Genomic DNA, 14,667 nt, shown 5'->3' on the forward strand with positions numbered 1-14,667 from the left:
ACTATGCTAGTTGTTCAGGCTCTGGTCTTGTCCCATCTTGATTACTGTCCAGTAATATGGTCAAGTGCAGCGAAGAAAGACCTAAGAAAGCTGCAGCTGGCTCAAAACAGAGCAGCACGCCTTGCCCTTAACTGCACATACAGAGCTAACATCAACAACATGCATGCCAGTCTTTCCTGGTTGAGGATTGGTGAGAGATTAACTGTTTCTCTTGTAGTTTTTTACGAGAAGCGTTACATGCTGACCAGACCACTCCCGCATGTCCGTCCGCTACTCACGCGCGTGTTGATTTTATCCCCCCCACACCAGACGCGATCAAGAAACGCAGGTTGAAATATCAAAGCGAACTCTGAACCAACTATATTAATTTCTGGACCGGTCGATAAGCAAACATTTATAGCAATTTAGCTAGCTAGCTTGCTGTTGCTAGCTAATTTGTCCCAGGATATAAACATTGGGTTGATATTTTACCTGAACTGTACAAGGTCCTATACAATTAATCCACAGAAAAAAGGGTCAACCAAGTTTGTTTCTAGTAATCTCTCCTCCTTCAGGATTCTTCTTTTGACTTTATATGGCGGTTGGCAACCAACTTTAAGGTGCATTACCACCACCAACTGGACTGGAGCGTGGACCTCAATTCATCTTTCAATCACCCACGTGGATATATGCTCCTAAAAACAAACAAGGAGATGGGAGAGGCGGGATTTGCAGCACCTGAAGCATCACAAATAGAACCAAGTTCTATTTTAGTGCCTGGCTATGCAGACTCGATTGAGCAGTGTGGGTGCAATGATTGAATAACATGTATGTGTACATTTATTTTGCAACACTCGAGCACGCGACGCAAGCGGTGTGGTCAGCATGAGAACTCCAGATTGTCTGCATAATCAAATAACATTCAGCTCCGACACCCATACATACTGCACAAGACATGCCACCAGGGGTCTCTTCACAGTCCCCATGTCCAAAACAAATTCACGGCAACGCACAGTATTATACAGAGCCATGATCGTATGGAACTCCCTTCCATCTTCAATTACTCGAGCAAACTTTAAATTTACCTTAATAAAATGATTAAACAACATCTCATGGAATGGCGGGGACTGTGAGGCGACACAAACACACATGCACACACACTAAGGGCGTCGGCATGCTTCAGTTCGGCTGGCGCCCAGCCACACTTTGCGAGCCGACCGGAATGAGTATGCTCGCATACTCCCTTAAAAGACCTTCACTTGGAAAAAACGAGAAAAAAGCAGCAATAGTACGGGTTGTCCGTTTTGAAATGCTGTAGTTAGTATAAACTTCCTCAAAATAGTCCCGAATGAGGAATATTAATCTAAGATACCTCTGCGGAGCAGATCTTCGTCGTGCAATTTGACATCTAACTAAGCTGTTTGGTGTAGTACACTACAAGTACACCAAAGGTATGTGGACACCTGCTCGTCGAACATCTCATTCCAAAATCATGCATTCGGGCAGGAAGCATTCTCTTAGCATCCGCCAAACCCAGATTCGTCTGTCGGACTGCCAGATGGTGAAGGGAGATTCATCATTCCAGAGTACGCGTTTACACTGCTCCAGAGTCCAATGGCGGTGAGCTTTGGACACCACTCCAGCCGACACTTGGCATTGCGCATGGTGATCATAGGATTTGTTATGCAGGTGAATGAGGACCCAAAAGCGACTTGGCGATAACAGAGTCTTTATTCCAGTTAAGGATAAAAGCAATACTCCTGGACAATCAGAGCAGAAAACAAAACATAAAAAACTTAAATCCACTCGTAGTGACGAGGACAGACTGGAGACTCGACCATTAACTGTAGGTTGCCTCGGGAAGGCACCGACCGTAGCGGACTCAGACACCTGCTCATACGCAGCATCTGAAGGAGACAAGACACGACAGGGCGAGACAAAGACACAGCACAGCGAACATCATACAAGGATCCGACAGGACAGAAACGGAAAACAAGGGGAGAAATAGGGACTCTAATCAGAGGACAAGATAGGGAACAGGTGTGAAAAGACTAAATGAGTGAGTAGGAGAATGGGGAACAGCTGGGAGCAGGAACGGAACGATAGAGAGAGGAGAGAGAGGGAAGGAGAGAGAAAAAGGGAACGAACCTAATAAGACCAGCAGGGGGAAACGAACAGAAGGGAAAGCATAATGACAAGACAATATAAGACAAAACATGACAGTACCCCCACTCACCGAGCGCCTCCTGGCGCACTCGAGGAGAATCCTGGCGGCAACGGAGGAAATCATCAATCAGCGAACGGTCCAGCACGTCCCGAGATGGAACCCAACTCCTCTCCTCAGGACCGTAACCCTCCCAATCCACTAAGTATTGGTGACCCCGTCCCGAGAACGCATGTCCATGATCCTACGTACCTTGTAAATAGGTGCGCCCTCGACAAGGACGGGGGGGGAGACGAACGGGGTGCGAAAGGGCTTGACACAGGAGACATGGAAGACAGGATGGACGCGACGAAGATGTCGCGGAAGAAGCAGTCGCACAGCGACAGGATTGACGACCTGGGAGACACGGAACGGACCAATGAACCGCGGAGTCAACTTACGAGAAGCTGTCGTAAGGGGAAGGTTACGAGTGGAAAGCCACACTCTCTGGCCGCAACAATACCTAGGACTCTTAATCCTACGTTTATTGGCGGCTCTCACAGTCTGTGCCCTGTAACGGCAAAGTGCAGACCTCACCCTCCTCCAGGTGCGCTCACAACGTTGGACAAACGCCTGAGCGGAGGGAACACTGGACTCGGCAAGCTGGGACGAGAACAGAGGAGGCTGGTAACCCAGACTACTCTGAAACGGAGATAACCCGGTAGCAGACGAAGGAAGCGAGTTGTGAGCATATTCTGCCCAGGGGAGCTGTTCTGCCCAAGACGCAGGGTTTCTAAAAGAAAGGCTGCGTAGTATGCGACCAATCGTCTGATTGGCCCTTTCTGCTTGACCGTTAGACTGGGGATGAAACCCGGAAGAGAGACTGACGGACGCACCAATCAAACGACAGAACTCCCTCCAAAACTGTGACGTGAATTGCGGACCTCTGTCTGAAACGGCGTCTAACGGGAGGCCATGAATTCTGAACACATTCTCGATGATGATTTGTGCCGTCTCCTTAGCGGAAGGAAGCTTAGCGAGGGGAATGAAATGTGCCGCCTTAGAGAATCTATCGACAACCGTAAGAATCACAGTCTTCCCCGCAGACAAAGGCAGGCCGGTAATGAAGTCTAAGGCGATGTGAGACCATGGTCGAGAAGGAATGGGAAGCGGTCTGAGACGACCGGCAGGAGGAGAGTTACCTGACTTAGTCTGCGCGCAGTCCGAACAAGCAGCCACGAAACGGCGCGTGTCACGCTCCTGAGTAGGCCACCAAAAGCGCTGGCGAATAGAAGCAAGAGTACCTCGAACGCCGGGATGACCAGCTAACTTGGCAGAGTGAGCCCACTGAAGAACAGCCAGACGAGTAGAAACAGGAACGAAAAGAAGGTTACTAGGACAAGCGCGCGGCGACGCAGTGTGAGTGAGTGCTTGCTTAACCTGTCTCTCAATTCCCCAGACTGTCAACCCGACAACACGCCCATAAGGAAGAATCCCCTCGGGATCAGTAGAAGCCACAGAAGAACTAAAGAGACGGGATAAGGCATCAGGCTTGGTGTTCTTATTACCCGGACGATAAGAAATCACAAACTCGAAACGAGCGAAAAACAACGCCCAACGAGCTTGACGTGCATTAAGTCGTTTGGCAGAACGGATGTACTCAAGGTTCTTATGGTCAGTCCAAACGACAAAAGGAACGGTCGCCCCCTCCAACCACTGTCGCCATTCGCCTAGGGCTAAGCGGATGGCGAGCAGTTCGCGGTTACCCACATCATAGTTGCGTTCCGATGGCGACAGGCGATGAGAAAAATAAGCGCAAGGATGAACCTTATCGTCAGACTGGAAGCGCTGGGATAGAATGGCTCCCACGCCCACCTCTGAAGCGTCAACCTCGACAATGAATTGTTTAGTGACGTCAGGAGTAACGAGGATAGGAGCGGACGTAAAACGTTTCTTGAGGAGATCAAAAGCTCCCTGGGCGGAACCGGACCACTTAAAGCACGTCTTGACAGAAGTAAGAGCTGTGAGAGGGGCAGCAACTTGACCGAAATTACGAATGAAACGCCGATAGAAATTAGCGAAACCTAGAAAGCGCTGCAACTCGACACGTGACCTTGGAACGGGCCAATCACTGACAGCCTGGACCTTAGCGGGATCCATCTGAATGCCTTCAGCGGAAATAACAGAACCGAGAAAAGTGACGGAGGAGACATGAAAGGCGCACTTCTCAGCCTTCACGTAGAGACAATTCTCTAAAAGGCGCTGGAGTACACGTCGAACGTGCTGAACATGAATCTCGAGTGACGGTGAAAAAAATCAGGATATCGTCAAGGTAGACAAAAACAAAGATGTTCAGCATGTCTCTCAGTACATCATTAACTAATGCCTGAAAAACAGCTGGAGCATTAGCGAGACCAAACGGCAGAACCCGGTACTCAAAATGCCCTAACGGAGTGTTAAACGCCGTTTTCCACTCGTCCCCCACTCTGATGCGCACGAGATGGTGAGCGTTACGAAGGTCCAACTTAGTAAAGAACCTGGCTCCCTGCAGAATCTCGAAGGCTGATGACATAAGGGGAAGCGGATAACGATTCTTAACCGTTATGTCATTCAGCCCTCGATAATCCACGCAGGGGCGCAGAGTACCGTCCTTCTTCTTAACAAAAAAAAACCCCGCCCCGGCAGGAGAGGAAGAAGGCACTACGGTGCCGGCGTCAAGAGACACAGACAAATAATCCTCGAGAGCCTTACGTTCGGGAGCCGACAGAGAGTATAGTCTACCCCGAGGAGGAGTGGTCCCCGGAAGGAGATCAATACTACAATCATACGACCGGTGAGGAGGAAGGGAGTTGGCTCTGGACCGACTGAAGACCGTGCGCAGATCATGATATTCCTCCGGCACTCCTGTCAAATCACCAGGTTCCTCCTGAGAAGAGGGGACAGAAGAAACAGGAGGGATAGCAGACATTAAACACTTCACATGACAAGAAACGTTCCAGGATAGGATAGAATTACTAGACCAATTAATAGAAGGATTATGACATACTAGCCAGGGATGACCCAAAACAACAGGTGTAAAAGGTGAACGAAAAATCAAAAAGGAAATAGTCTCACTGTGGTTACCAGATACTGTGAGGGTTAAAGGTAGTGTCTCATATCTGATACTGGGGAGATGACTACCATCTAAGGCGAACATGGGCGTAGGCTTCCCTAACTGTCTGAGAGGAATGTCATGTTTCGAGCCCATGCTTCGTCCATAAAACAACCCTCAGCCCCAGAGTCTATCAAGGCACTGCATGTAGCACCCGAACCGGTCCAGCGTAGATGGACCGACATAGTAGTACAGGATCTTGATGGAGAGACCTGAGTAGTAGCGCTCACCAGTAGCCCTCCGCTTACTGATGAGCTCTGGCTTTTACTGGACATGAATTGACAAAATGTCCAGCAAGTCCGCAATAGAGGCACAGGCGGTTGGTGATCCTCCGTTCCCTCTCCTTAGTCGAGATGCGAATACCTCCCAGCTGCATGGGCTCAGTATCTGAGCCGGAGGAGGGAGATGGTTGCGATGCGGAGAGGGGAAACACCGTTAACGCGCGCTCTCTTCCACGAGCTCGTTGACGAAGATCTACCCGTCGTTCTATGCGGATGGCGAGTGCAATCAAAGAGTCCACACTGGAAGGAACCTCCCGGGAGAGAATCTCATCCTTAATCTCTGCGTGGAGTCCCTCCAGAAAACGAGCGAGCAGCGCCGGCTCGTTCCAGTCACTAGAGGCAGCAAGAGTGCGAAACTCTATAGAGTAATCCGTAATGGATCGATCACCTTGACATAGGGAAGCCAGGGCCCTAGAAGCCTCCCTACCAAAAACTGAACGATCAAAAACCCGTATCATCTCCTCTTTAAAGTTCAGGTAATTGTTAGAACAATCAGCCCTTGCCTCCCAGATAGCTGTGCCCCACTCTCGAGCCCGGCCAGTAAGGAGTGATATGACGTAAGCAACCCGAGCTCTCTCTCTTGAGTATGTGTTGGGTTGGAGAGAGAACACAATATCACACTGGGTGAGAAAAGAGCGGCACTCAGTGGGCTGCCCGGAGTAACAAGGTGGGTTATTAACCCTAGGTTCCGGAGACTCGGCAGACCAGGAAGTAGCAGGTGGCACGAGACGAAGACTCTGGAACTGTCCAGAGAGGTCGGAAACCTGAGCGGCCAGGGTCTCAATGGCATGACGAGCAGCAGACAATTCCTGCTCGTGTCTGCCGAGCATGGCTCCCTGGATCTCGACGGCAGTGTTACGAGAATCCGTAGTCGCTGGGTCCATTCTTGGTCGGATCCTTCTGTTATGCAGGTGAATGAGGACCCAAAAGCGACTTGGCGATAACAGAGTCTTTATTCCAGTTAAGGATAAAAGCAATACTCCTGGACAATCAGAGCAGAAAACAAAACATAAAAAACTTAAATCCACTCGTAGTGACGAGGACAGACTGGAGACTCGACCATTAACTGTAGGTTGCCTCGGGAAGGCACCGACCGTAGCGGACTCAGACACCTGCTCATACGCAGCATCTGAAGGAGACAAGACACGACAGGGCGAGACAAAGACACAGCACAGCGAACATCATACAAGGATCCGACAGGACAGAAACGGAAAACAAGGGGAGAAATAGGGACTCTAATCAGAGGACAAGATAGGGAACAGGTGTGAAAAGACTAAATGAGTGAGTAGGAGAATGGGGAACAGCTGGGAGCAGGAACGGAACGATAGAGAGAGGAGAGAGAGGGAAGGAGAGAGAAAAAGGGAACGAACCTAATAAGACCAGCAGGGGGAAACAGGGGGAAACGAACAGAAGGGAAAGCATAATGACAAGACAATATAAGACAAAACATGACAGGATTGAGGTGGGACGCTCAGCCATTGTGTGACCTACCACTTCGCGGCTGAGTTGTTGTTGCTCCTAGACTTTTCCACTTCACAATAACAGCACTTACAGTTGACTGGGGCCGTTCTAGCAGGGCAGAAATTTTATGAACTGACTTGTTGGAAAGGTGGCATCCTATGATGGTGTCACGTTGAAAGTCACTGAGCTCTTCAGGCTATTCTACTGCCAATGTTTGTCTATGAAGATTGCATGGCTGTGAGCTCGATTTTATAAACCTGTTAGCAACGTGTGTGGCTGAAATAGTAATTAATTTGAAGGGGTGTCCACATACTTTTGTATATATAGTGTATTTCTTAATGGAAAAAAATGCACGAAAATGAGTCGTCTCCCGTTGAATGACAACAAAGACTTTATTGATTCATCTGTACTGTTTACCAGTCACTGACGAAGGGGCATAGACTTTGGCTCTGAACTTTGACTTGCCTCCACAAAAAGTTGTGTGCCCGAACAGCTGAAAAATTGTCACCGAAGCCCAATACGAACGAAAAACATCGCACAATGTTGTCATAATATACAGTACCAGCAAAAGTTTGGACAAAGCCTACTCATTCAAGTTTCTTTGTAATTTTCTACATTGTAGAATAATAGTGTAGTAACCAAATAATAATCATGTAGTAACCAAAAAGTGTTACACAAATCAGATGTATTTATATTTGATATTCTTCAAAGTAGCCACCTTTGCCTTGATGACAGCTTTTCAGACTCTTGGCATTCTCTCAACCAGCTTCACCTGGAATGCTTTTCCAGCAGTTTTGAAGGAGTTCCCACATATGCTGAGCACTTGTTGGCTACTTTTCCTTCACTCTACGGTCCAACTCATCCCAAACCATCTCAAATGGATTGAGGTAATGTGATTGTGGAGGTCAGGTCATCTGATGCAGCACTTCATCACTCTCCTTCTTGGTGGTCAAATAGCCTTTACACAGCTTGGAGGTGTGTTGGGTCGTTGTCCTGTTGAAAAACAAAGGATAGTCCCACTAAGCGCAAACCAGATGGGATGGCGTATCGCTGCAGAATGCTGTGGTAGCCATGCTGGTTAAATGTGCCTTGAATTGTAAATAAATCACTGACAGTGTCACCAGCAAAGCACCATCACACCTCCTCCTCCATGCTTCACGATGGGAGCCACACATGCGGGGATCATCCGTTCACCTACTCTGCGTCTCACAAAGACATGGCGGTTGGAACCAAAAATCTAAAATTTGGACTCATCAGACCAAAGGACAGATTTCCACCGGTCTCATGTTTCTTGGCCCAAGCAAATCTCTTCTTTCTTTCTTTCTTTCTTTCTTTCTTTCTTTCTTTCTTTCTTTCTTTCTTTCTTTCTTTCTATTGGTGTCCTTTAGTAGTTGTTTCTTTGCAGAAATTCAACCATGAAGGCCTGATTCACGCAGCCTCCTCTGAACAGTTGATGTTGAGATGTGTCTGTTACTTCAACTCTGTGAAGCATGTATTTGGGCTGCAATTTCTGAGGCTGGTAACTCTAATGAACTTATCCTCTGCAGCAGGTAACTGTGGGTCTTCCTTTCCTGTGGCGGTCCTCATGAGAGCCAGTTTCATCACAGCTCTTGATGATTTTAGCGACTACAGTTGAAGAAACATTCAAAGTTCTTGACAGTTCCCATTTTGACTCACCTTCATGTCTTAAAGTAATGATGGACTGTCGCTTCTCTTTGCTTATTTGAGCTGCTCTTGCCATAATATGGACTTATGGGGTATCTTCTCTATACCACCCCTACATTGTCACAACACAACTGATTGGCTCAAATGCATTAAGAAGGAAAGTAATTCCACAAATTTACTATTAACAAGGCACACCTGTTAATTAACACTCATTCCAGGTGACTGACTACCTCATGAAGCTGGTTGAGAAAATGCCAAGAGTGTGCAAGGCCGTCATCAAGGCAAAGGGTGGCGGCTTTGATTTGTTTAACACATTTTTGGTTTCTAATGATTCCATATGTGTTATTTCATCGTTTTGAGGTCTTCGTGATTGTTCTACAATGTAGAAAATAGTATAAACAAAGAAAAACCCTGGAATGAGTAGGTGTCCAAACTTTTGACTGGTACTGTTTACACCAACTCTTCCGAACTGTTCCAGCTGGGAAGCATGCGAACGCCTTTACACACATAACTTTTTAATTTTTTATTATTATTATGTATATTTTTTTTATGATTGTTTGTATATCGTTGTATTTAAAATTTGTGTGACTGTCCTCGTCTATCAGTGTTTAAGAAGAGTAGCTGCTGCTTCTGCAAAAGCTAATGGGGATCCAAATAAACAAATAGAGTTGACAGGCTACAGCGTGACGATAGAGACACACACACACACACTCTCTTAAGAACCATAGTCATGAATATTTCAATACATACAGAATAGCAGAACCTTTTCAGTTATCTGTATCTTTCTGTGTGTGTCCCATCAGAGTTGGGCTGCTTCCTCACATGAGCTAGGGTAGAGAAGTATATCAAGGCTTCCTTCCTCTCTTGGAATCCGAACAGTGGGGTGTGAAGAATAAATCACACTGTCTCTCCTGACAAGGCAGGAGAGACACAGGGAGACGGGGAGAAAGAGGGAGATGTGAGTGGATTCATATATAGTACGGAGATCAAATGAAACAAACACTCAAATCAGAGGAGAGAGAGAAAGGAGGAGAGAAAAGAGTACAGGAAAAATGCAGATGCAGTTGCAGATTGACAAATTCAGCTGTGTGACTGTGCGTGTGCTTACATGCGGGTGTGTATTGCCCTGGTCACCTTCCCTCTCCTCTCTGAGTCAGGCCCTGTTGGAGACCCAGAGAGCGCTGCGTAACAATGTTCCCAACTTCACCTTCAACCTGGGCTTCTCAGGGAAGTTCTTCCATGCAGGTAAGAGCGGAGAACACAGCATCCCACTCATGCAGTACAAGATCTGTGTACTGAAGCTTATTACTGATAGCATCACAGTTTATACTCCAGTACTCCTTGGTTTATCACCAGAAATCCTAGTTTTCTCTTGTCCTCCTCTCTCTGTGATTATCTTCCTCACCTTCTATCTCACCCTTGTCCATTCCCTGACAAACTCCTTTCTTTGCCCTTTTCATGTTTCATATTCTCTCTGTGCTCCACTGTCCTCCCCTTCTTCCACTATTCCTCTTCTCACCTCCTATCCTCCTCTTCTCCCTCCCCCGTCCTCCCTTCGTGTCCAGGGTCAGATGAGGAGGACCTGGGGGATGACCTGCTCCTCTCCTACGTCAATGAGTTCTGGTGGTTCCCCCACATGTGGAGCCACATGCAGCCCCACCTTTTCCACAACCAGTCAGTGCTAGCCGAACAGATGCTTCTCAACAAGAGGTTCGCTATGGTGAGTCTATGTCTGTCTGGGGGCTAGCAGTGGGATGCCAGCAATTAGCCCACCTCACTATGTTGCTCCAAATGAGAAATTCAAACTTTAGCTTAACACAGCTAGTACCACTGTGAATATAATTGTTATTCCTTCTGTCTCCCTACCGACCTTATATTCCTCTCACTCACTCTCTCCTTTCTTCTTCACACCCACCCCCCTCCATCTCCCCCTCCCTCTCTCTATCTCTAGGAGCACGGTATCCCCACGAACATGGGCTATGCGGTAGCCCCCCACCACTCGGGTGTGTACCCAGTTCACCTGCAGCTGTACGATGCCTGGAAGAAGGTGTGGGGCATCAAGGTGACCAGCACGGAGGAGTACCCCCACCTCAAACCTGCCCGCTTCAGACGGGGATTCATACACAGCGGTATCAGCGTGAGTCACAGAACCTTTACCGACGGTTACACTCTCTCTCTCCCTTATTCTCTTGACTCTTTCTTGCCTCTACCTCTTCTGTGTTTACCTCTACCACTTCTCTCTGTTCCTACCTCCATCAACATCTTTCTATCTCTTCCCCCACTTGTCTCTGTCCTCCCATGAGTGGTTGATATAACAGCGGTAGGATTTTATTTATATCACCGTGGCAACAGTGTCCTTGGAATGGACAAGTCTCATTAGGCCTTCCCGTTGGGTCAGTAAGTGTGTTTTGAGGATTCCTCTACAGCAGGTGGTGATACTGGACCTTAGCCACGCCAACCACTTGGCTGGCCCCCAAACACTACCTCCTGGATACACCTTTAACAATATAGCAACACCATCCACGGCGATGACCGTAGCACTGGCTTAATAACACAACAACAGCAACACGGGTTGCTGTAACCATAAATCACCAAAACATAACTTCATCTTCTTCTAAATACAATCTAAAATAAATCCGGTAGTCTAGTGTCTACAGTGTGTGGTGTTGCCAGTAGTTTTCCTCCCCTGCGCTCTGTATCTCTCTATTTTTGTCTGCCCTTGAGATGCAGCTCTGAGTGGTCCAGTCTTCTCTGCTCTGCTCATACAATACATTAGATGATTGATATTCAGATCCCCAGACACTCTCTCTCGCTGCGTGTGTATTTGAATGAATTTCCATATAGACTCAGAGCGAATGAGGTTTGCTTTCCCCAAACGAGAAGTATAATATGAAGATTATTGAACACAAAAGTGGTGATATTGCCTAATATGTTTTGCATTGACTAGACCAGTGGGGCTGGTGTGTGTGTGTGTGTGTGTGTGTGTGTGTGTGTGTGTGTGTGTGTGTGTGTGTGTGTGTGTGTGTGTGTGTGTGTGTGTGTGTGTGTGTGTGTGTGTGTGTGTGTGTGTGTGTGTGTGTGTGTGTGTGTGTGTGTGTGTGTGTGTGTGTGTGTGTGTGTGTGTGTGTGTGTGTTTGCAGGTCTTGCCCAGACAGACGTGTGGTCTGTTCACACACACCATATTCTATAAGGAGTACCCAGGCGGACCCAACGAGCTGGACAAACTCATCAACGGAGGAGAGCTGTTCCTCACTGTCCTACTCAACCCGGTGAGTTAACGCGCACAAACGCATGCACACACACTCTTTCATTCTCTCTATACATTCAATCGCTACTCAGACTATCAGAGTGGATTGAAGTGAACCTTTCTGTCTTTCTCTCTCCATTTTCCTTCATCCATCTCTCCTCCTCCAGATCAGTATTTTCATGACCCACCTGTCTAACTACGGTAACGACCGGCTGGGCCTTTACACCTTCAAAAGCCTGGTGGCCTTCCTGCAGACGTGGACCAATCTGCGGCTACAGACCCTGCCTCCCGTCCAGCTGGCCCACAGATACTATAACCTCTTCCCTAACGAGAAAGACCCACTCTGGCAGGTCAGTCTGAGAGAGAGAGAGAGAGAGAGAGAGAGAGAGAGAGAGAGAGAGAGTCCTGGTTGGACCCTTGTCCTGTACACCACAATCTGTTGCCAAGAATTGTGTTTGTGTTCAAAGGGCATCTCCATTGATAGTTCCAATATGTAGCCGCATGTCCTCGGGATGTTGTATGGATGGATTTGTTCAGGGTTCATTAAGCAACTGGATACTTGTAAGAATTTCTAATGATCTTCATAAACCCTGGTCCTACAGGATCCCTGCGAGGACAAAAGGCACAAGGACATCTGGTCAAAGGAGAAAACGTGTGACCGCTTCCCCAAGCTGCTTGTCATTGGGCCTCAGAAGACAGGTGAGAGAGACGGAACACCAGCAACCCCCAGTGGGCATCACCAGCGATGACTCTCGGTCCACAATCTCACGTTGCTTTTTGTTTCACCTCGTTTCTGTTTCATTTCCCTACCTCATGTAATTATTTACAAGAGTTCGAGTTGAGACGTCTATGGTCTGGTCTGTAGGAGGGAGGTGTCGAGACTTTGGGCTGAAGAGGTGTCGTTCTTTCAGTGTTACACACTCTCAGTACAGAACAGAACAGACTAACAGGAACTGACTGACCTGTCACAGATGACCGACTGACTCGCTCTCCTCCAGAGTGAAAGCAGAAGGAAGTTTATGAGGAACACACACTCACCGACACTAATGGGAATGGGACACTAACGAGACAATTTATTAGATTATTAATTGTTATGGCTGCGGCAAGGTGCTTCAAAGTCAATCTGTCAATGCCTCAAAATAGATTCTCTCTCTCGCTCTCTCTCTCCTTCTTCCCCTCCCCCCTATGTCTTTCTCTATCCATTTCCTCCCCTCCCCCGTCTCTCTCCCTCCCTCCCTCCCTCCTCTCCATAGGTTCTACAGCCCTCTATCTGTTCCTGGGCATGCACCCTGACCTGACCAGTAACTACCCCAACAAGGAGACCTTTGAGGAGATCCAGTTCTTCAATGGACACAACTACCACAGAGGCATCGACTGGTATGACTGCCACCGAGAAAGAGCTCTGGGCCCGTGTTCATAAAGCATCTCAGAGTAGGAGTGCTAATCTAAGATCAGGTCCCCACAGTCCATGTAATGGTATTCCTTATGATCTAAAAGGCAAGACTGATCCTAGATCAGCACTCCTACTCTGAGACGCTTTATGCATATGGGCCGTGTTCTGTTCTAGCTGCACAGACAGAATTACAATAAGCAGGGTGATCGCGAAGTGGGTGACAACTTAGAGGCGCTTGCGCAGACCCAGACAATGTCTAGAGACTTTCCATTGAACGTGCTTTCGAGTCCAGGAGCTTAATATGTGCTTCTGTCAGTGTACAATTTAGTTGGTGTATCTGTTTACTCTTTTGGTGAACACACAGGTACATGGAGTACTTCCCCCTGCCCTCCAACACCAGCTCAGACTACTACTTTGAGAAAAGTGCCAGCTACTTTGACTCCGAGGTGGCAGCGGAGCGGGCGGCCACCCTCCTGCCCAAGGCCAAGATCATCACCATCCTCATCAACCCAGCCGACCGCGCTTACTCCTGGTACCAGGTTGGTTATAACTCTTTATAATGCATGAGACATAACCATTCTTCCTTATTAACATGTAATATCCAATCCTGGTACCAAGTCTTAGAAATGCTTATAACTGTTAGAATTTATAGCAATGTATGAGTAGTTAGGCCTATGTCATGCTCTTATTACTGAGTTATAACCACTCTTGTTACTAGGTCAGTTATACCTCATCAGGCACCATATTACTTAGTACCATATTAACACAACACCATTCATTCTCTCTGCTTCCCCTTACAGCACCAGCGTGCCCATGATGACCCGGTGGCTCTGAAGTACTCCTTCCATGATGTCATCACGGCTACCCATGATTCCCCGGTAAAACTGCGTGTGCTCCAGAACCGCTGTCTGGTGCCAGGCTGGTACGCCATCCACATGGAGCGCTGGCTCAGCCACTACCACTCCAGCCAGGTCCTGGTTCTGGACGGGCAGCAGCTGAAGACTGAGCCGGCCTCAGTCATGGACAGGATCCAGAAGTTTCTGGGCCTGGTCAACACCGTCAACTACCACAATATCCTAGCGTGAGTTCTCTTTAGCAAACACATAGCAGCTAACCCTACTCACCATTTATAAAGTTCATTCAGTAACTGATTCCAAGTGTCCCAGGTGTAGGTTTAGGTACGTTTACAAAATGTTCTGATTTTCTTCAGGTTTGACCCCAAGAAAGGCTTCTGGTGTCAGCTGCTGGAGGGAGGGAAGACCAAGTGTCTGGGGAAGAGCAAGGGGCGTAGGTACCCTGACATGGACCCGGAGGTAAGAGTTCTCATTTGCCAATACAAGTTGTTCA

The 14,667-nt window shown here is 47.8% G+C and overlaps 1 protein-coding gene across 2 annotated transcripts in view; it reads left to right on the top strand.

The window, feature by feature from the left end:
* Window positions 1-14,667, top strand: part of ndst1a (N-deacetylase/N-sulfotransferase (heparan glucosaminyl) 1a) — a 99,852-nt gene that overhangs the window by 82,084 nt on the left and 3,101 nt on the right. For both annotated transcript variants that reach the window (XM_052507643.1, XM_052507638.1), the window contains 10 exons: window positions 9,838-9,925; window positions 10,246-10,400; window positions 10,632-10,817; window positions 11,821-11,949; window positions 12,095-12,277; window positions 12,530-12,626; window positions 13,181-13,304; window positions 13,685-13,859; window positions 14,121-14,401; window positions 14,531-14,633. In XM_052507643.1, coding sequence (XP_052363603.1) covers window positions 9,838-9,925; window positions 10,246-10,400; window positions 10,632-10,817; window positions 11,821-11,949; window positions 12,095-12,277; window positions 12,530-12,626; window positions 13,181-13,304; window positions 13,685-13,859; window positions 14,121-14,401; window positions 14,531-14,633 — 1,521 coding nt within the window. The remainder of the gene's footprint in view (window positions 1-9,837; window positions 9,926-10,245; window positions 10,401-10,631; window positions 10,818-11,820; window positions 11,950-12,094; window positions 12,278-12,529; window positions 12,627-13,180; window positions 13,305-13,684; window positions 13,860-14,120; window positions 14,402-14,530; window positions 14,634-14,667) is intronic.

This window comes from Oncorhynchus keta, chromosome 4 (assembly GCF_023373465.1).
Source record: "Oncorhynchus keta strain PuntledgeMale-10-30-2019 chromosome 4, Oket_V2, whole genome shotgun sequence".
NCBI lineage: Eukaryota > Metazoa > Chordata > Actinopteri > Salmoniformes > Salmonidae > Oncorhynchus > Oncorhynchus keta.